The following is a 22,990-nucleotide window of genomic DNA, read 5'->3' on the forward strand; positions in this document are numbered from 1 at the left end:
ACACAACACCACACACACATCACACACACCACACATACAACACACACAGCACACACACACCACTCATGAAACACATCACTCATCACACACACAACACACATACACAACCTACCATGCACATAATAACACACACTACATACACAAAATACATACACCCCTCATCACACACAACACACACATACCACATTACCATACACAAAAACCACACACAACACACCACACACAACATACACACACCACTCACCACACACAGTACATATCACACACATCACACATACCACTCACCACACATACAACACACAGACCACACATACCCATGCACATACAACACACACCACACACACCACTCATCACACACACACAACACTCACCACATGCACACAACATACACCATACACACCACTCATCACACACACTACACAATACATATACATCACATATCACACACATCAAACACACAACACACGTACACCACCTACTGTGCACATACAACACACACAGCAGCACATATAACACACACTATACACAGTACATACCATACACATACAGTGCACAACATACATGCCACACATGCAACACACACCATGCACCACACACACAGACCAAACACATCATATACACACACACACACCACACACATACCAAGTACACTACATATATACGCACACCACAGACACACACCCCATGCATCACACACACACATACCAAGTACACTACACATATACGCACACCACAGATACACACCCCATGCATCACACACACACACACACACACACACACACACACACACACACACTCGCTGCACTGGTGAGCTGGGGAAGGCTCCTGGGAGTCTACTCTCCTAGAGTGCAGCGCCTCTGCATTCCAGGGGGCTTCTGTAGTCCCAGACACCCGCACCCACCTCCTGCCCTCCCCACCTCTGGGGAAGACCCCAGGGCTCACTGACCTTGCACAGCCACCTCACTCTCCTCAAAAGCCAGGCCTTTAGAGGATGATTCTGGGAACCAAGTTCTGCCAAAATTTCGTGCCACCTGGCATCCTGTTGGCAGCACCCCACACACGAACACAAAATTATTAATTGATTCACTGGACAAATGTTCACTGGCAGCCCATGGCACTGGTGGGGCGGAGATGTGGGCACAAATGAGGCAAACTGCCCTGCCCTGGTGACTCTGAGCCAGTGGTCTCTGCCAAGGAGAGAGGCAGGCTTCTGGGAGAGGTGCTCTGTGAGCTCAGGGCCCAGACCCCCTGCTTCGGCTCCTAGCCAACTAGACCCTTCCTTGCCGTGCAGCCTCACCTCTCCTGGCCTCAGTTGTGCATGACTGTAAAATGGGAGGAAGAACAGCCCCTGCCCCGTAGGCAGCTGTGAGCCTATGATTAGGTGATGCATGTGAAGAGCTCAGTAGAGTGGTGAGTGCGGAGCAGGCATTTGGGGAAACGGGTATGGCTGCAGCTGTTGAGGTCGGGTCTCCAGGCATCGGGGAGACGTCATTGCTGATGCCTGTCCTTAAAGGATGCTCGCTAGGTCACCAGAGACAGCCAATTAGCATAAAATTGTTTTCTAATGGCCTCTTAGAAAAATTATCACATTGCAGTTATTGCAGTTTACCATACTATGGAGTTCATTTAGGAGCTTTTTTTTAAATTATTTTTATTTTTCGAGATGGAGTCCTGCTCTGACGCCCAGGCTGGAGTACAGTGGCATAATTTCGGCTCACTGCAACCTCCGCCTCCCGGGTTTGTGTGATTCTCCTGCCTCAGCTTCTCGAGTACCTGGGATTACAGGTGCCTGCCACTACTCCTGGCTAATTTTTGTATTTTTAGCAGAGACGGGGTTTTGACATGTTGGCCAGACTGGTCTCAAATTCCCAATCTCACGTGATCTGCCCGCCTCAGCTTCCCAAAGTGCTGGGATTACAGGTGTAAGCCACCACACCCGGCCTGTTGGGGAGCCTTTTAAGTCATTTTTTTATTTAAAAAATGTGCGTAGGCCGGGCGCGGTGGCTCAAGCCTGTAATCCCAGTACTTTGGGAGGCCGAGACGGGTGGATCACGAGGTCAGGAGATTGAGACCATCCTGGCTAACACGGTGAAACCCCGTCTCTACTAAAAATACAAAAAAAAATTAGCGGGACGTAGTGGCGGGCGCCTGTAGTCCCAGCTACATGGGAGGCTGAGGCAGGAGAATGGCGTGAATCCGGGGGGCGGAGCTTGCAGTGAGCCGAGATCGTGCCACTGCAGTCCAGCCTGGGCGACAGAGCAAGGTTCCGTCCCAAAAAAAGAAAAATTTACGTAAAATAGATACACCATAAAATTTACAAACTTGGCCATTTTTAAGTGTATAGCAGTATTAAGTACATTCACATTGTTGTACAGCTCATCTCTAGAACTCTTTTCAGGTTGCAAAACTAAAACTCTGTACCCATTAAATGGTAACTTTCCATTCTCCTCTCCTCCCACATCTAGCACCCACCATTCTACTTTCTGTCTATAAATCTGACTGCTCCAGTAGCTCATATAAGTCGAGTCATACAGTTTTTGTCCCTTTGTGACTGGTTTATTTCACTTAGCATAATGTCCTCAAGATTCCTTCATGTGGTAGTAGCATGTATCAGAATTTCGTTCCTTTTTAAGGTTGAATAATAGTCCATTGTATGGATAAATCACATTTTGTTTATCCATTCATCTGTTGATGGACAGGTTGGTTGTGTCCAACTCTTAGACTTTGTGATTAATGCTGCTTTGAACATGAGTATACAAATATTTCTTTGAGTACCTGTTTAAAATTATTTGGGGCATATTCCCCAGAATCAGACTTTCTGGATCATATAGTAATTTCATGTTTAATTTTCTGAGGAACTACCATACTGTTTTCCATAGTGGCTGTGCCATTTTAGATTCCCACCAGTAGTGTACAAGGGTTCCTGTTTCTCCACATCCTCACCAATATTATTTTTTGTTTCTTTGTTTTTAATTGTAGCCATCCTAATGGGTGATACATGCTACGGTTTTTCTTAATCCCATTTTTGCAAATGTTATTCATAACTTGCAGCTCTTCAAGTCATCATTCATTGATCTTAGCTCCATTCACTTCCCAGCATCCCAAAACAAGAGCATGAAATGTCCTCTCAAAGATATGACCATGGCTGCACTATGACCATGGCTGCACCCAGCATTCCCCAAGGGCCCAATACCATGCAGAGAAATGTGCTGGACCAAGCTGGAACTGGAATCAGGGGTTTTGGAGCAGCCTCAGGCCTGACCCTCTGCACGTCCCTGACGAGGAGCAAGTCCCTTTTCTCCCCAGAGCCTGTTCTCTGTCCCTCAAAACAGGAACAATACCAATGCCTTGACTCCCTTACAGAGTTGGAGCCCTGGAGATAAAAAGGCTCATGGAAATTCTACAGCAGGAGCAAAACTTTTGGGTTTGTCAGGATCTTAAAAAGCCAAAAGAGAAGAGGGGAGGGTCCCTGATTCTTAGTAATGCATGTAGGCGATTTCAGAGCTCAAGTTCATGGAAACAAATTGAATTACGGAGGAGACAGCTCTGCCATTTGCAACCATGGATTGTCTGAAATCCTTTTAGAGGAAAATTAAAATATTTCACAGAAGGTAATAAAATGCTGGGTGTTTTGCAGGCATGACTGCTCAGCTCTCTTGGGCAAATAAGTAATTAGGCATTTTTATTTAAGTCCTCTGTGTCGTCATTTTCTTTCATTAGTAGAGGGAGAAAAAATTGTTATGGAAAATACATAAAACTCTGGAAATCAACAGAAAGTTAATTATAAAATGCAAATATATATATGTGTGTGTGTGTGTGAGAGAGAGAGAGAGAGAGATAGCACACAATAACAGCATACTGCAGAGAGAGGGAAGATCTTAGAACTTATTTTCCGAAACTTCAGACATGGGAAGTTGTGTCAAATATTCCTCTGCTTCTTACTAAAACCTATCAAAGAGCTTTGGGGTGGGGCATTTTCCAAGGCACAGGATGCCTCAGGTCAGTCTGGCTGTGGGAGCCAGGGAGGTGCTCTGAGCCTTGCTCCCTGTCCACCGCTGCCGTACCATCCACCGAGGGACCTGCAGTTCTTCCTCACTCTACCCTCCCTCACCACATCCACTTTAAGGAGAGGGTTGATATTTCTCTGAGCTAGAAAGCATGGGCTCCAGCCTCTCCGTCTTACAGATGGGGAAACTGAGGACCTCGTTTAGGTTCAAAGGCTCTTTTTTACTTCCTCTGCATCCCCAGGTCTCAGGACCACTGCATGTCGATGCCTGTATGCCCCCCATGTGAATCAGGTGTGCTCTTTGGGCCCGAGCCCTCGCTGCAGAAGAGGGGAGAATAGCCCAGGGATATGTCCAGTTGCTGACAGAAGGTCCATCCTGTCTCTGCAGAGCCAGTCATGCTGATATCTTCCTGAGTCCACCTTCTTCCTATCTGGGCTGCTTTTTTGGGTAATATGAGGGAGACTGAGGACAAGGATGCAGAGGGCTCCTTGTGAGAGCTTCATCTGGTACTTCATGGGGACACAGGCGTGTTCATAGCTATTTCATCTTCAGAATTTCTCTAGAGTTTGGGTTTATCTCTGGTGTCTTTCACCACCCCTGAAGCCACCTCCACCTGAGTCGCCCGTATGAATGCTATTAAGTGGCATGAGTGGGTGTGTGCATTGGGGTCGGGGGGTGCACATGGGAGCCACCTGCAAATCTGCACTTTCGCAGCCTCCTGTGAATCCCACATCAGTGCCCATATGGAGGCATCTCATCCTTACCATTAACCTGTCTCCCCCACCACTCTGGTCTGCATTAAACCATCTAGCGAACAGTTAATAAGCACCTGCTGTGTGATGAGTTTTGCACTGACCCTGAGAACCCAGAGAGAAATAGAGTGCAGCTTATTTACACAGGGGAAGAAAGACCCACATGGCAGTTTTCAAAAACAAGGAGATAGCTGAGCTGGTCCTTAAAAGACAAGAGGAAGTGTGCCTAACAGGGGAGGGAGAGGGACCCACCCAGGAGGAGCAGCAGAGGTGAAGGTACAGAGGCATGAAACAGCCTGTGTTCAGGCAGCCGTGCGAGGAAGTGACAGGTGCTGGGGAGATGCAGCTGGTGTTCTGGGAGTCTCCAGGACAGGAGCTAATGGTGTTCACATGGCCCTGAGGCGGGCACAGGGCCAGCATGAAGCAGGTGCCAAAGACTGTGTGTCTAATGAGTGAAGGGGAGAGGGAAGTGAGGGAGGGACTCAAGGAAGGGGTAAGTCTTTGCAGCGTATTCATATCATGGCATCTATAGAGCAGTTAAAAAGGAACACACTAGAACCGTAAACATGAATGAATCTCAAAAACAGAATGTTACAGCCAGGTGCAGTTACAGCCGGGCATGGTGGCTTACACCTGTAATCCCAGCACTTTGGGAGGCCGAGGCAGGCAGATTACTTGAGGTCAGGAGTCTCATTAGGTTAAACTGCATGAACTTGCCCATATTTGACCATTTTTGACATTCAAAAATACCAGTTTCCATTGGTTCACCCTGATTGAAATCACAAGGGACAGTCTGTCCATCCCATGAAATACCACTCAGCAATCAAAAGGAACAGATTATCAGCACACGCAGCAGCTTGCCTATATCTCAGGGGGATTCTGCTGAGCAAAGAAGCCAAGCTCCGAAAGTTACAGACTGTATGGTTCCATTTACATAGTGGGCTGGAAATGATGAAAGCGTGGAAACGGGGAACAGATTAGTGGTTGCCATGGCCAGGGAGTGGGGGGAGAGAGAGGTGATAGCTTTAAAAAAAGGGTAGTACAAGGACCCTTGTGGTGAACTGTCCTGAATCTTGACAGTGGTGGTGGCCACATTAACCCACACGTGGTGCCATTGCATAGAAAATGCACATGCACACACACACACAAGCACATGTAAAGCCAGTGAAATCTCAACAAGGTCGGCTTCCATCTCCATCTCAGTTGTGGTACTTGTGTTAATACTACGGTGATAACATTGGGGGAAACTGGATGAAGGGTATATGGCATCTCTCTGTATTGTTTCTTATTGCATGTGAATTACAATTATCTCAGAATTAACAGTTAAATACACACAGGGTAATGATTGATGCCGAATGTAAGACAGAAGTTGTTTCTGGGACACGGAGTGAATTATGCATATGGAAAGAGGTTTGCAGAGGGGAATCAGCTTTGTCTATAATGTTTTACTTCTTAAAAAAGAAAAATCTGAGGAAAGTGTGGCATAATGTTAAGATGCTACAAAGCTGGATGGTAGGCACATAACTTTGTTACATCATTCTCTTTTTCATGTTTGAAATAATTCATAATTTTTTTAAAAGCTGATCTTGCTTCACTCCTTTCACCCGGAGTCAGGACTGGACCTGGGATGCAGAACCCTGAGGGTGCAGGGGATGGGCCAAGGGTTCCCTGAGGGCTCAGCCCCCAGCCCAGAGACCACCTGGTGGCAGTCCCAGAGCCTCAGTGGCAGCCGGGGCAGGGCTCTCCTGACACAGGCCCCACCAGGTGCCAGCCGCTCCTGCCTCTCTCCCCAGCCCCCAGAGAAGGAGGGCGCCCTGCCTCGGCAGGTGGGCAACAAGACGGAGTGCGGCCTGCTGGGCTTTGTGCTGGACCTGAAGCAGGACTACGAGCCCGTGCGCAGCCAGATGCCAGAGGAGAAGCTGTACAAAGTGTACACCTTCAACTCCGTGCGCAAGTCCATGAGCACTGTCATCAAGCTGCCCGACGAGAGCTTCCGCATGTACAGCAAGGGGGCTTCTGAGATCGTGCTCAAGAAGTAAGCGCTGGGCAGGGCGCCGGGGCTGAGGGCTGTGCCCTGGTGCAGGGAGCTGGGGATGTCAGGGTCATATAGCACTGGCTGCCATCCAGACCAGGCTCAGCAGCCTGCCTGGCTAGAGTGGCTGTCTAGCACTCAGAGCCACAGAGGGCCCTGCCCAAGGCCATCCAGGAAGATTCATCTTCACTTTCATGCCCCTTGGCCACTGTGTCTTCCACTATATCCTCTTAAACCTTTCTATAGCCAGAGTCCTCTCCCTTCTCCTCCCTAAGCCACTGGTTCATCAGAAAGTTCTACCCGTTATCACACTTAGATCTCTCTTATTTCACTTCCTTTAGCATAGAGTTGGTTGATGGTAGCTATTTTCATTATTAGCCACACTCCTCTGACTCCAGAGGAGTGCTGGAAATAAGCCTGGTGAACTAAGCAAATCCCTTCCCCTCTCTGCTCTCAGTTTCCCCACTTGTACATTGAGAGGATTGTTCTAGCCCCCAGTGGTTCTCAACCCTGGCTACACATTGGAATCACTCTGAGGAGTGTTTAAAAAAAAAATGATTCCTGGATTCACCCCAGACAAATTGAACTGGAACCTCTGGGGCAAGGCTCACACATGGATATTTATTAAAGGCTCCCCCAGGCAATTCTAATGTGCAGGCAGGGTCAAGAACTACTAGCCTGGGTTTTATGAGCTTTGTAAACCACTTCAGCTGTGGGAGTGTTATTTCAGATGAATCTTGTGAGTATATAATACATCAAAGTGGGGCTCCGCTTGCTGAGTGGCCTGGGCAAAAATTGCAGGAAGGACGCCTGATTTCACCCTGCCTGGGGCATGGACTAGATGGGCACTGGATGACCAGCCGCAGCCAGCTAGGCATCACGAGGGTGGGGAGGTGGTCTCTGAGCCGTTCAGAAGGAGCATTCCTTGGGCTCCCCATCTCCCTTCCATCCTCCCCCAGGTGCTGCAAAATCCTCAATGGGGCGGGAGAGCCCCGTGTCTTCCGGCCCCGCGACCGGGACGAGATGGTAAAGAAAGTGATTGAGCCCATGGCTTGCGATGGGCTCCGCACTATCTGCGTGGCCTACCGCGACTTCCCCAGCAGCCCCGAGCCGGACTGGGACAACGAGAATGACATCCTCAACGAACTCACCTGCATCTGCGTGGTGGGCATCGAGGACCCCGTGCGGCCGGAGGTAGGCCCCAGGGCCAGCAAGGTCAGGGAAAGGGGATGAGGCTGGGAGGCCTGCCACCTGGGTGACCTGAAATAAGTCACTTCACCTCTTTGAGTCTCAGTTTCCACACAGTGCCCATGGGGATCTCCTTCCCTGATCCTCATAAGAGGATCGCCCATGAGAAACAGCATAGACCACACATGGCATGGGTCAGCCTAGAAGGACACAGAACCCACAGGTTGTCAGCAGGCATTGCTCTGCCATGGGGGCAGTCCTCGAGCTGTCCACCCAGCCACCATGAGCTCTTCCCTCTGGTCCCCCAAGGGACAAGTGTAGGGGCTGCCCTGCCTTAGAAACCTCTTGCCCTGCAGGAGCCAGGATCTCCTGTAACAAATCCACAGACGTGGATTCCAGGGTCCCTACAAAGGACACGCCCAATAGCAAGGGTCATTGCACTCAGGAGAACCCGAAGTGTGGTGTCCCTGTCAGTATTTATAGTTTCTCCCAGTGCAGATGCAGTTTACCAGCCAGTTTACCCTAGCAAGCTGGCCTGGGAACACAGCGGAGAGTCAACCTTTATCAGGCTTCCAGGGGAACAGAGCTAGAACGTTAACTGCAGGTCACATTCTCAAGCAGAAGGGAAGGGGGCTGACAGCGCCCACTTCACAAGGATCGAGGGAGGTGATGCCTATCTGTACTCAGCACACAGTAGGTCTTCAGTCTCCTTCAGCTGAATCTGCACCTGGAGGGGGAAGGCCAAGAACTCAGTGCTAGAGCTGCCAGGGTCAGGGGAGGATGACGTGTGTGTGGTCTGTGAGGCTGCCCAGGCTGAAGAAAGGCTGTGGGGAGCAGGGGAAGCTGTCCTGAATCTCCAAAATGCTGCATGGGCAGGCAGCGTGAGTCAGCTTACACCGCCAGGCCCCAGGGGAGCACCGTGGGCATGAGGCAGGGTGCAGGAGGGGCTTGCTTCCCCATCCTCCCAGGACTCACTCAGCTGTTGGGTCCGGACCGGATGCCCTGGCCAGGCCCTGGCCGGGTCGATTGGCCTCTGCTGTAAGATTGGGTGCTGATGCTTTGGGGGCCCACCTCCTCCATTCCTTAATGGACCTACCCTGACACTGTTCTTTGGGGGTCTCTGGCCATTCCCTACTCCTGTCTGAGCCTGTTTCCCTTTCTTTAAGGTAAAAGGGATAGACAAGATGCCTTTCAAGTTCCTGGCCCTGATGTTATGAGATTCTGTATTCCAAAAAAAAATGAAACTAGGAGGTCACAGGCGTGGACTTTCACATTTTAGGCAGCAGGGAGAGGGTTCAAAGTGTGAGCTCAGACATCAGACAGATTTGTGATCCTGAGTGCCAGCACAGCTGGCTGTGTGATGTTGAACCAGTTACATAACCTCTCTGAGCCTCATCTGCATAATGGGGATAATAATAGTATCACACACACCCCCTCTGGGATATCATGAAGGCTCAGATCATGTGTCTACGAGCAACAGGCGGAGCATCTGGCACAAGATAGGTGGGCTACATATGTGGGTCCCCTTCCTTCATGCCCTCTCCAGTAGATTTCATTACCCTAGATCCAGGGACACATAACAGCCCTAGACACACAGTCTAGCCTACCAAAGGTGTTCAATGAGTGTTTGTGGAATGAATGAGTTGGGGGTGTCATTGTGGCTTCCTCACTCCTATCAAGATCCTAAAACAGCAAAGACAATTAATGCCCCTGGAGCTTGGCAGTGGAACCCACACGTGCTTTCCTGCAAACCTCTCTCTCCATGGACAGAGCCGTTTATCAGCCTCCCTGTGGGACACCTCCTCATTACCAGTCACTAATGGGTTCAGGCTTCACTGTGATGCGTTATCTCGTTACTGAAAACTCTTCATCCTTGCACAGCACTTGAGCCTGGCCTGCCCACACGCCTGTCCTTCCCAATCCCACAACCTCTCCCTTCCCGGTCACTCCCAGAGTTCCTGGCTCACCACCCTGCCTTGGAAACATCCCTTAGATGAATGGAAGACACTAGCTGGTCCAAACTGTTATTTGACCATGACGCACAATAAGAAATGTATTTTATGTCATGACTCAGTAAACACACACACTTCACCAAAGCAAGAATTTCACAAAATAACGGGATGCACTTAACTATTTTCCGTTCTTCTATTTATTTGTTTCTTTTTAAAAATGTTGGTCACCACCCACTAAACAAATTTCATGACTCTCACAGGGCATGACTTGAGGTTTGAGTGGCTGATCTAGTCCAAACGCCTTCCCCCACAAACCCCAATTTCCAGAAGAAAACACCGAGGCCCAGAGAGGGACAGTGATGTGCCCAAAGTGGCTGAGTGAACCCAGATTAGAACAGGTTTTCTGCCTCCCTGCCTCAGGGCCTTTGCCTGGTTGCCACACACACACACACACACACACAAACAAACACACACACACACACACACACAAACAAACACACACACACACACACAAGGAAAGGAAAGGAAAGGAAAAAGGAAAAAGGGAAGGAAAGGACAAGTAGTTCTAAGTCAAGAGGATGAGCAGATGAGGACAGGGATGAGAGCTCCCCATGCCCAGGGCCTGAAGGGGCAGAGCTGCGTCCCTGGCATTTTCTATTGACAGCATGGTCATCCAGAGAAGCTGGCTGCAGGCACAGACTCTGGGAAAGGGGGGCCTGGAGCCAACCCCCAACCCCAACTTTGCCACTAACAAGCTACTTCCTTCTGTGAGCCTCAGTGTTTTCATCTATGAAATGGGAAGTCAGCCCAGGTGCCCCTTGGGTCCCTCCCAAGCTCTGACGTCCCCAGAGAGAGAAAGAGTTGACTGGAAGACTTACCCTGCCATCTTCCCCTGCTTCCTTCAGTCAAGGCATCCACATGGGCCACCCTCTCTCCTGTTGGCTCACCCCTGGGATGTCTGTATAGGAGTCATAAATTGTTTCACAGTGGTAACTTACTCAAGTGACACAGCAGACTCAAGGGACATGGGTTCTAATTCTGCCCCTGCCACTCCCTCACAGATGGCCTCAGTTTCCCCACCTGAAAACTGAGAGAATCAGACTGTCCAACAATCACAGTGAGGGACACAGTAGGGTTACAGGTGACACCACTTGCAAGCATAAAAGCTCAGACGTGTTGATTCAGCATCTCCGAGTGGGCGGGATGGATGCAGGACCCAAGGAGACGGGTGGGTATGGTTTTGTTTATTTGTTTGTTTTTTAGGTAGGCCATTCCTGCCCCCTCTAGCTCCTTGGTTCCCACCTCAGAGGCAACCATTATCCCCAGTTTTTAGGGGTGACCTTCAGGGAACGTGTGTGCCTTTGGTGACTGTGTTTTTGTCAAGCTCCCCAGGGCTCTGTCCTCCTGGACTCATCCGTTTATACAGAATTCTTTGTTGCCCTCTGTAAATCTCACAGGTGAACGCCCTTCCTGGTGCCTCCAGCCTAGGAGGCTCAGCCAGAGGGAAAACCTCAGCCCGGACCATCTCTAGGGCCCTGCAGACACACTAAGATTCATTTTGCAACTGCAAGAAAACAGTCTCTGCCTCACTCGGTTTCCCAGGCTGTCAAGGGGTTGAATCTCCACATTGCCTTCCTCTCACGAGAAGACCAAAGGCTAGAACAGATCAAAACACCCTTGCCAAAGCACCCCACTGTCGGCCCATATAGTGGGTACATTTTCCAAGGTTGATTGAAATCAGTGCCGATAAAGCCATCAGGAGAGCAGCGGTCTGGGATTTGCTGGGTTATCCAGGGGTGTTTGAAGCCCTCAGAGTCACAGACAACGGCTGTCACCAGAAACAACAGATGTTTAAAAGCTTTTATTTAATGAAAATAGGAAGCACCCATTTCCTGGCTGCTTTTCCTCAGTGAGAAATATCTAGGATAATTTTAGCGAAAGAAGTCATTTTTTCCCAAACTTATTTATTTATTTTTAATTTCACAGGAATTTTATTGATGTGGGAAGCGTATTTTAACTGGATCAATGCCTCTGGGGTTTGAGTCTTAAACATCTCCGGATCCTCAGTGTCCAGAGCAGTTAGATGCTCCAGACCTGTTTGTCCAATAAGTGAATGAGTGAGCAACAAAACTAAGTCCTGAGAGCGGCTTAAGAAAACATCCCGTTGGGTTGCAGGAATCAGGAATGGCTTCATGAATAGAGAGCATTTCACTTATAAGATGGGACAGACTTGACACATAGAGGCTAAGGGAAGGAGGGCATTCCAGGCAGAGGGGACAGCATGAGCAGGGCAAGAAGGCAGGAAGGGATGCGGAGTGGCTGGGGCCTCGGGAATGCCCTGCTGCGTTTATGAGAGAAAAGGGACTTGTAAAAGGTGTACACGTGCCTGTCCTGTGTGTGGGCTGTTTGTGCCCTGTCATAGAGTTCCCCCAGCCTTGCTGAAGGGTGGATACTATTGTACCCATTTTACAGATGAAGAAACCAGGGTTCATGTGAGACCCTAGAGCAAAACCCAACCCAGCCCTTTGGTCCCCAAGCCCTCTCTCCACTGCACAGAGGAAAGTATAGGGTCTGTAAAAATTAGCCTCATTTTTCTCATGAAGCCAGCTTGCTTGGAGAGGCCCAGACGATGGCTGATTTTGGCTCTGGGAGACAGTCTTGAAAGTGAGAGTCTTGGCCGGGCGCGGTGGCTTACGCCTGTAATTCCAGCACTGTGGGAGGCCGAGGCAGGTGGATCACAAGGTCAGGAGATCGAGACCATCCTGGCTAACACGGTGAAACCCCGTCTCTACTAAAAATACAAAAAATTAGCCGGGTGTGGTGGCAGGCACCTGTAGTCCCAGCTACTCGGGAGGCTGAGGCAGGAGAATGGTGTGAACCTGGGAGGCGGAGCTTGCGGTGAGCCAAGATTGCGCCACTGCACTCCAGCCTGGGCAACAGAGCGAGACTCCATCTCAAAACAAAAAACAACAACGAAAGTGAGAGTCTTCCTAAAACGCAGCTCTGATCGCCTCATTCCTGGTTCAGAACTTCCCACAGTTCCCAGTGCCTGAAGGAGCATATCCCTGGTCCAGCACCTTCTGCCCCTCTCCAAATTCATGTCTCCAGTCCCTACCCCACATCTTCCTTCAGCTTCAGCCCCTCCAGATCACCTGTAGCATGGCCCTCAGACCCGTTCATACCTCAGGCCTTCTCTGCCAATGCAGAGTGGACAGTGCTCTATGGCCAGGACTAATCTCTGTTCATCTGTGTAGCCTCAGCCCTGGCACAATGCCAGGAGCCAGAGCCTCAGTTGGCAGCTCAAACATCTCCTCCTCCAGGAAGTCCTCCTTGATTTCTCCTCCCCACCCACTTTCTTCCAAAGCAACAGTGCCCTCTGTGCTCTTTCAGTAGCACATATACTCAGCAGCACAAAATCCCCTTATGTGTTCCCAGAACTTTTTGTATAGGCCTGTGCCAAAGACCCTGCCTCCAAATAGAGTACAGGTCTGATGCAGGGTAATGCTCTGCTATGTGAAAAAAGAAAGGTTGTGTAAAAAAATCAACTAGACTTGTTCCACAGTGGAGCAGTGGGCATTAGAGGGAGGGAGTGCCCCGTCATCAGGGGTGTGCAAGGAGAGGCTGACCAGCCCATCTGTTGAGGACACCTGGGAACAGATCTAGACAATGAGCAGCGGGTCAAAGTCAGTGACCCAAAGTCTTTTCCAACTCCAAGACCTCCAGCATCTTTGAAACCAAGAACCTAAATTCCTCCTTTTGGGGGCAGGAGCCAGATAAGCTGTATGTTCCCAGGAAACAGCAGCTCTTTGCTGTTCTCAGGGGCAGGTGAGAGCAGGGGGCCACAGCCCATGTTACAGCCGTCATGAGGCTATTAGTAAGTTATATAAACAGGATCTTTGACATTCCACGTCCCCACTCCCTCCAGCTCTGTAAAAATGAGGTCACATTTGCTTACGTGATTAGCCACTGTGGCATGAGGCAGAGGCCTTGCTCACGTGGCCCCCAAGCCCCAAGTGGGCACTGGAAGTCTTCTCCCCAGGCCCTGGAAATAAGCCCCAGAGGAGGCTGGTGGTCAGCTGGCCCTGCTCTAACCCTTCAACAACAGGGAGATCACTACCTGACCACAGAGCTGGTCTCTGAGACAACTCCAGTAGCTAGAGAGACCTCCTTACTGGGATCCTGCCCTCCAGGACATCTGTTCCTCACGCCACAAGACAGCCACGCTCAGAACTGTGGGTTTCCTCTTGAAGGCGTCAGGGTGGAGCCCCTGAAAGAGGGCAGGCCCACAGGCTGACACTCAGGCAGGTCACTAGTGGCCAGGGTAAGGAAAGAGGGGCCAGGCAGTGCCCTCTGCACAGGGCACACAGGGAGGGTGGTGCCCTCCCCCATGGCCCCTGCCTTCCTGCCCAGAGGCAGGCTGGGCAATGACCCAGCTTGAGACGATAGCGGTGAGGGCTGAAGGAGTGGTGGGTGCTGCAGATGGGGTGGACACAGGCGAGATAGTCAAGGCCGATCCTTGTTCTTACCATTGCTGAGGGCAGAAAGGAGACCAGGGCAGGAGCTGTCCCAGTCAGGCTTGGCCCCACCTTCTAACTGTTTGTACTAGTTTTCTAGGGCTGCTGTAACAAAGTCACACAAACTGAGTGGCTCAATAGCAGTTTGTTGTCTCACAGTCCTGGAGGCTGGACGTCTGTTTGAGACCAAGGTGTCAGCAGGGCTGGCTCTTTCCAATGACGGTAGGGAGGAGCTGGCTCCGCCTCTCTCTCAGCTTCCAGTGGCTTGCTGGCCACCTTTGGCCTCCTTGGAGTGTAGAAGCAGCACCCCAATTTCTGCATGGCATCTCCTTTGCATATCTTTGTGTCCAAATTTCCTCTTTATAAGGACATCATTCCTGTAGGATTAGGACTTACCGTGATGTGCTCATTTCAGCTGGATTTACCGCTATAATGACCCTATCTCTAAGCAAGGTCACATACACAGGTACTGGGGCTTAGGGCTCCAGTCTGTCTTTTAGGGGGAATATGACTCAGTCCATAGGTTTCCAACTCCCTCAGCGGTGGCTTGGCAGGTGGATGCTGGAGTGCGCTCCTGGTCACTGTGGGGTGTGCAGGGAGTGAACGTCAGACTGAGCCCTTCCAGGCTGGAGATTCTAACAGGCCGTGGTCTTTCCAAACAACTGAATTTTCTGTCCTTGACATGTTCTCTCCCACTGAAAGACGTTCTGCAGCAAATATTATTTTATTATTTGTCACTGCCCTCGGGTAAGAATCATTCATTCCATCGATTTCTGTTGTGTATAAAGGGCTGCCCCAGCTCCAGGCTGGTTTCCGCGGGGGAAACCCTTAGCTCTGCTCAGGGCTGGCTGCTGGGGTGGGGCGGGGCTGGGAAGCCTTGTGCCTTCTGATTGGCTGGCTCTGATCTGGCCTGATTGTCCCAGATATCGTCTGTCATTACAGTCAGAGAGGGCAGAACCTATCCTTATTATTGCAGCAAAATAGTATATTTTACATGAAGCGTAATCATTTATACATATTCTAAACCCGTGTCACATTCTGTAAGTAAAATGCTCCCAAATGCAAATATCCCCCCAAGAAACTGAAAATACACAAATGGATTTGTCAAGTTTGCGGGAACTGTATATGTGGGTGAGACAAGGACAAGTTCACCTGGCCAAGCTTACCTGGGGCCAGATCTGAGGAGGTGTTCGTGGAAGTCTTTACAAAGTCTTTGCCCAGGTCAAGACAGCCAGTGGTTCTGTCTCAGGATGGACTGTCATGGTCAATAGGTGGTAGCCACCTGGGACTCTGTGATGAGAACCACAGCAGGGTTTAATCAGAGGATGTGTGATCGATTAACAATGCCTGCCATGGGCACAGGAAGGGAGGCTGTGGCCCATGTGCCATGTGTGCCGTCAGTATCTCATAGTCATCTAGTCCCCTTTCAGTAGAACTGCCTGTGAGAAGGGCTCCTCTGGAATCCATGAAGGCAGGGGGGATCTGCCTGAGGTGGTGCCCTCCCCCATGGCCCCTGCCCTCCTGCCCAGGTCCCAGAAGCCATCCGCAAGTGCCAGCGGGCAGGCATCACGGTCCGCATGGTCACTGGTGACAATATCAACACGGCTCGGGCCATCGCCATCAAGTGTGGCATCATCCATCCTGGGGAGGACTTTCTGTGCCTCGAGGGCAAGGAGTTCAACAGAAGGATCCGCAACGAGAAGGGGGAGGTGCGTGTCCCAGCGTAAAGCATCCTCGGGGGAACGTGCTTAGATGGGGGCTGGGAGGTAGGGTGCTGCATGATTGTACAGAAGCCAGCCAGTGTGCTGCTAAGAGCCCAGTGACTCTGGGCATGTCCCCTCCCTTCTCCAGGCCTCAGTTTCTCTCCCTGACCCCACCGACCCGCCCCCTTCCCCATCCCTCTCCAGATTGAGCAGGAGCGAATTGACAAGATCTGGCCAAAGCTGCGGGTGCTGGCTCGCTCCTCCCCCACGGACAAGCATACCCTGGTTAAAGGTAAGACTTGGGCGGGCACGGGCGATCCTGAAGCCCAGCACCAGGCCAGAAACTGGGCCCTCCTCTCCTGGCACTTGCAGCTTCTTCCCAGAAGGGAAGGGCCTCTCGCCCCCGACTCTCCACACCTGGGTACAGCCTTATGTCGCCCCCTTTTCAGCCCTGGGAGCCTGCAAGGGGCCAGAAGGAGATGGGACTAAGTCTTCTCTTTGGGCCTCCAACTCCCCTAGGAAACAATGGACCTGGGCCTGTGTGGGGTCCCAAACTCCCGGCTCAGGGCTGAGTGGGGCCCACAGACGTGTTCTATGTGGCCGGTACAGCGCCTTTTTAAATGATGGATTTGAAAGACTACGCAGACCCTGCTCTCTCACCTTTGACACAGTCCTTACTGCTGCTTGTGGTCCGACACTCAGCCTACTTCACTTGTTCTCAGTCTGGTCTCAGAGCTTTTAGTCTCTTGGTCTGTCTGGTCCCTGAGGCAACCAACCAACATTTGTGACCGGTACCCCAGGGATGCGCTGTCTTGGGAATAGCCACCTGAGGGATGAGACCAAAAGCCAAAGTCTTGCTCCTCCCTCCAAAGGGAGGGTGCACCACTTGCTGAGCCTAGGTGGCCGGGTGCTGGGCACTCTTTATTTTTATTTTATTTTATTTGAGACAAGGTCTCCCTCTGTTGCCCAGGCTAGAGTGCAGTGGTGCAATCATAGCTCACTGCAACCTCAAACACCTAGGCTCAAGCGATCCTCCTGCCTCAGCCTCCCAAGTAGCTAGGACCACAGGCGTATGTCAACACGCCTGGATAAGTTTTTTTAATTCTTTGTAGAGACAGGGTCTCCCTATATTGCCCAGGCTGGTCTCGAACTCCTGGCCTCAAGCAGTCCTCCTGCCTTGGCATCCCAAAGTGCTGGGATTACAGGCAGGAGCCACTATACCCAGCCAACTGGGTATTTTTAGAGTCACACCGTCCTGGCTTTGCCACTGACCTGCTCTGTGGCCTTTGGCAAATCCCACTCTGGGACTCTGTTTCCTCATTTGTAAAATGGCTATGGGAGCAGGTGTCCACTGGAGATCAGCCCTAGAACATCTTGGATTCCTCTTTCAAAGGTGCTGCCCAAGAACATTAACGGAAGCAGATCTGGCCTGGGGAGAGAAACCCAGAACCCCAGAACCACAAGGGAGCAGAAGGCCCCCAGCCCATCCTTACTCTTATTCATTCACTCATTCTCTCCATTAACTGTTTACTGAGGTCCTGCTAGGTGCCAGCCCTGCTCAGAGCAGGCATGGTCCTACCCATGTGGAATTCCTGGGCCAGGTTGCATGCAGCAGGCATTGAATAAATGGTCCCTGCATAGAGCGAAAGGCTACACTGCTGGCAGGGGTGCTCTCGGCCGGACACTGGCCTCAAACTTGGATTAGGGAGGCTTTAGGTCACAGGCCATGGAAGGTGGGATGGGCTCCAGGGTTGGTAGGGCTTGTGCTTGAGGCAAGGCAGGGAACTGCTCTGCAAAGGGCTAGAGGCAGAAAATCCCCAGGTGCCTTCAAGGATCTGGGCCAGGACCTTGGGACGGGAGAGGGAAGCTACAGGAGACTGGAACAGGTGGGAGGGCAGCAGATCCTGCAGGGCCACCAATGCCCAATTGAGTACCCTGCCGTGGCCTGCACCATGTCACCAGGCTCTGGAACATGGGAGCGTTTAGAGAGTAGAAGCATCCTTTTAGAAAACTTACCCTGCAGTGCAGAGCATGGCCTGGCAGTCCCACAGGATTGTCCCGCAGGATTGTCCCACTTGAGAGTTGTCACCTACCCACAGTGGTGACACCTCAGGTGGAGCTGCCAGGTGCGGATCTGAGAAAGTCTGGGTGGTGGAGGGGTCTGGGCTGGGTGGTGGTTTGCATGTCATGGAGGGATAAGGAGCAGGAGTGTCTGGGATCCCATCAGTCTGTACCTGTTGGAGAAGAGCACTGGACATCGAGCCAGGATGGAGAGCAGGCCTGAGACAGAGTCCTGGGTGGCACACATGGGTGGGGAGAGAGGAGCCACAGAAGCCAAGAGCTGCCTGAGTGATGGTGAGGCTGAGAACCTACCAGAGGAGGCCAAGGGGAGGAGGCTAGAGGGGCAGGAGGATGGCCGGGGGGAGTGGTGCCAGGAAGACAAGGAAGGAGGCCTGTGGAGGAGGAAGGTGTGGCCCATGGTGGGAATAATTGCTGAGAGGTCTGCGGGGACAGAACAGAAATGTGGCCTTAGGAGGCGGCCACAGGAAGGCCCCTGGTGACCGCACACAGTCAGGCCACCCCAGGACTGGAGGAGGGGAGGGGGCCTGGGGAGAGGTTTCCTCCCAGCTTTCCACACAGCTCGAGCTATGCAAAGGTCCATGCCACCTGGGAGCCACAGGCAGAAATTTGACCCCTCCCTGCCTTGGAGGAGCCCCCAGGCTGACAGAGGGAACCATGGAAACTCAGGCCCAATGTCCCAAGGGGACAAGCTTGGAGAGGCTGAGTCCAGGACGGTAGAACTGAGGGCTCACTGCCAGCTGGGTGGGAGCAGCCCAGGACGATTCCCAGAACACAGGGCACTGCAGCTGGGCCTGGAAGAGGGTAGAACTGCAAGGAGCAGGTGGGGGCACAGTGCCCCAAGTCATGGAACTCAGCCCCTCATTCCACAGGCTGCCGCTGTCTGCTAGGCACAGAACAGAGAGATGCGCAAAGATGGAGCAGCACACAGAGTTACAGGGATCTGATTAAGGGTGGGCAGGGATCCTCAGAGGGTCAGAAAAGCTTCCTGGGAAAGGCAGCATCTGAGCCAAAAATACAGTACAGGTGGATGACAGGAGTACCTCCAGCCAAGGGAACAGCCTGCACAGAGATGGGCCAGCGAGGGCTAGCTCTGTGGGACTGCAAGCACAGATCGGGGGTGGCCCGGCAATGAGAGAAGAGAAGAGGTCAGGGTGCGGGTGAGGCCTGGTCACAGAGGACTTCATAAGTGGAGCTAAGAACATGGATGTTATCATGAGGCCAAGGGGGAAAGCAGAAGAATGATGTTCCGGGGATGGGTGGGGGACGGGACTGTTCAGACATGGGTTTTAGAGAGATTCTGGGGTTGCTGTGGGGAAGCAGGTTGGAGGGGCAGCCCAGAGTCAGTGAGAGGAAACCCAGTGATGCTGGTGGCAGAGGGTGGAGACAGGAAAGGAAGGGTTTCAGTGGGATTTTGGAGCCAGAATTGGCAGGCCTTGGTGATACATTCAATGTGCAGAATGAGAAAGACACATGGATGCTGACACCCAAATTCCTATCCTGCCCATGGACATCCCTGCTTGCAAACCCCATGAATGAGGAGTCCCACAAACTCCACAGGTCCCCACCGATGACATCCTTCACCCACCCTCTTCCACTGGCCCCAGCTCAGCGACTGGGGCCATATGTCATTTGTTCATTCTGTTATTTGTTGAATGTTTTATTGAAGATGAATGTCTGGAGAGAGGTCAGGGCCAGAATGGTGGGGCAGAGGTCACTGGCAAATGGCAAAGCCAAGGCCTCCTCAGCAAGCCTGGACTCCCCAGGGAGAAGGTTGCTGGCTAGTGGTGTCGGGAGGAACAGATGGTGGGGTCCTGCTGAAACCCTGGGAGCCCTGCAGAGGCAGAGGGGGCCCTGAGCACAGTTAGAGGATACAGTGTTTCTGGTTAGGGTGGGTGCCAATGTGGCCACGGGTTGCAGAGAGCAAAGACGGGGCTGGAGAGGTGAGCAGGGCCCAGGCCACAGAGGGCCCCAAGCCAGCACCAGCCCAATAAGGAGCCCAGCATGACCTGCTGGCAGCTATAGGCCAGCCTGCAGCTGAGAAGAGCCTGGATGGAGGGGGCAACTGGACAGGAACCAGAGAGGAAGTCATGCCCAGCCAGGCCCCTCCTGAGGACAAGGGCTGGCCCAGACTGCCTCTCACCTGAGTGGCCCAGGGCCTGAGCACACTCCCGCCTCCACAGGCATCATCGACAGCACACACACTGAGCAGCGGCAGGTGGTGGCCGTGACGGGGGACGGGACCAACGACGGGCCTGCACTCAAGAAGGCTGACGTGGGCTTTGCCATGGTAGGAGAGGCCCGCAGAGGGCCTGGGGTGGTGGGGGCTGGGGAGATGGGACTACACAGCCTTGGACTGGCTACTCAGGAGCCCCAGCTCACACTTGGCCCACTCGCCATCCGCCGTGGGTGCCCACCGTTCTCGAGACAGCCTGACCCCGAGGTCTTCCTGGAAGGGCGTAGGATGCTCCTTGCTCTGGGGGAGCTGTGCGAATGGGGACATTTGCAGGCTGAGGAGGAAGAGAACAGAGCGGGAGAAGGGGCCAGGGTGAGGTTTCCTGAGGGTGAAGGGAGCTGGGTCTGTGAGGAGCGTGAAGAGTGGGGTGTCCCTGTGTGGTCTGGCTGTGCTGGGCCCACTGGGTGTGTGTACTAGGGAGTTGTGTAGGACTGAGGATGTGGAGGGGGTGAGGATGGTGATGCTAGAAGTGGTCACCTCCCCTGGCCACCCCACCCAGCCTCCTGTCCCTGTCCCCACAGGGCATCGCAGGCACTGATGTGGCCAAGGAGGCCTCAGACATCATCCTGACAGACGACAATTTCAGCAGCATCGTCAAGGCAGTGATGTGGGGCCGCAATGTCTATGACAGCATCTCCAAGTTCTTGCAGTTCCAGCTCACAGTTAACGTGGTGGCTGTGATTGTGGCCTTCACGGGGGCCTGCATCACGCAGGTGGGTCCTCAGGAGGCCATACCAAAGCCTGGGGGAGGGCGGAGACCCCCCCAGAGGCTCAGGGGCCTTAGGGTACTCCAGTTTGTCCCTGTCACAACAGCCAGGGATGAGGCACCCATCGATGGAGCGCCTGCTGGGAGCCATGAACTGCATCACAGAGCTCATTGCAGGCACTGGCCCCAGGGGAGTCAAGGACATGAGGCTCAGAGAGGTGGCGTGACTTGTTCAAGGTCACACGGCAAATGGGAGCTGTCAGGCTCACGGCCTGGCCCTCACTGCAAGAAGCGGGAGAGGGAATCCTCAAGAGAAGGCAGGGCCCTTGGCCACCATGAGGGCAGAGGGAGGCAGGGAGGGGCGGGCCAAGGCCCAGGGGGATCAGGCAGCCAGGTGAGGACAAAGAGCCAGTAGGGGCCCTGGGGCCCTGACTCTGAACTGGAGTGTAGAGTGCCTTAGGAGGTGCTGGGTGGGGACAGCTGGAGGGGGTCGGGGGTCTCCCTGGGAAGGTCACAGAGGAGTCTGGCCAGATACCACGACTGGGTCTGAAGCAGCCCTATGCACTGAGCCTGGCAGGCAGGCCCCGGATGTCTGCAGACACCGCTTCTTCATCGCAGCTCCATGAGGCGGGAACTGTGATGATCCCCATTTTACAGAGGCAGAAACTGAGGCTTAGAGGATGGACTGGCCAAGGACCTGCCATTGTTCTTGCAGTCTCCTGATACTCCCCACAGGGACTGACCAGCCTGGCCGGAGAGGCAAGAATGGGTCTCCCTTAGCCCCAGGGGATCCCCAAGGCCCAACCCTCCCAGTAGCCACCTGGGCAGACAAGCCTATGCCCACAGGAGCCCCCAGAGGCCCAGAGTGCAGCACTGCCCCAACAGCTGTGTGGCACTGGAACACTGCTCCCCTCTGTTGCTTCCTGCGCTGGGGGAATATAGGTGGCAACTCTGGCTACCCCAGCCCTGAGAATCAGAGCCTTGGAAGGGTGGCTGGGGGCTTCCTTTTGCTCAGAAGGGCCCTCTTTCCTGGTCTGTGGATGAGATGCTCCCCCTAGTGGCAGCTTGAGGGACACTCCCATGGCAGCAGCAACTAGGAGACCACAAAGTCTTGATGCCAGATAGGGAAACTGAGGTTCTGAGACGACTATCAGTTTGCCTGAGGTCTTTGTTTGAGTTGGTGGCAAGGCCATGCAGCATTGATAGGAAGACGGGCACGCTTGACCCTGAGGCATATGGAATCGGAGAAGGCCCAGGGGTGGGGAGGACGGGGGCAAGGGGAGCGAGGCTGAGGCAGGGAGGAGGTGGGAGAGAAGGCCAGGAACAGGGGCTGTAATGAAACCTGGGAGGTGATGAGTGGAAGGGATGCAGGTATATGGGGCTTGGGAGAAGACAGAAGTGGGAAGAGCATCCGGTTTGGGCTGTTGAGCTTACAGGGTCCGGGGGCTTCCTGGAGGAGGTGTTCCACAGCCCATGGAAGTAGCTAAAGCCACAGGAAGAGGAGAAGAATGGGGCTGAGGCAGGAACACAGATTTAAAAGGAGGGGAGGACCAGGAGAGTGGGGTCAGGATTGCAAGTGGGAGGCAGTGACCAAGCGCAGGGGCGAGGTCAGTGACATGAGGCCGAGAAGAGGTTCTGCAACTCGTGGCACAGAAGGTGCTGGTGACATGGGAGGAGGGCATTCTGGGAGCATGGAGGGCCCAAAGTTTGGCTGCTGTGGACAAGATACATGGGGGTGTGAGAAAGGATGGGGACAGCAGACCCAGCTCCTCTCAGCCAAAGAGACAGGTCCGAAAGGGTCCTTCCCAGAGCCTGGACAGT

At 52.7% G+C, this 22,990-nt stretch overlaps 1 protein-coding gene across 7 annotated transcripts in view; it reads left to right on the plus strand.

The window, feature by feature from the left end:
• Window positions 1-22,990, plus strand: part of ATP2B2 (ATPase plasma membrane Ca2+ transporting 2) — a 217,697-nt gene that overhangs the window by 175,250 nt on the left and 19,457 nt on the right. For all 7 annotated transcript variants that reach the window (XM_023218444.2, XM_023218443.2, XM_023218442.3 and 4 more), the window contains 6 exons: window positions 6,553-6,794; window positions 7,751-7,985; window positions 15,975-16,154; window positions 16,353-16,440; window positions 20,411-20,517; window positions 20,985-21,176. In XM_023218444.2, coding sequence (XP_023074212.2) covers window positions 6,553-6,794; window positions 7,751-7,985; window positions 15,975-16,154; window positions 16,353-16,440; window positions 20,411-20,517; window positions 20,985-21,176 — 1,044 coding nt within the window. The remainder of the gene's footprint in view (window positions 1-6,552; window positions 6,795-7,750; window positions 7,986-15,974; window positions 16,155-16,352; window positions 16,441-20,410; window positions 20,518-20,984; window positions 21,177-22,990) is intronic.

The sequence above is a fragment of the Piliocolobus tephrosceles genome, chromosome 2 (assembly GCF_002776525.5).
Source record: "Piliocolobus tephrosceles isolate RC106 chromosome 2, ASM277652v3, whole genome shotgun sequence".
In the NCBI taxonomy this organism is placed as follows: domain Eukaryota; kingdom Metazoa; phylum Chordata; class Mammalia; order Primates; family Cercopithecidae; genus Piliocolobus; species Piliocolobus tephrosceles.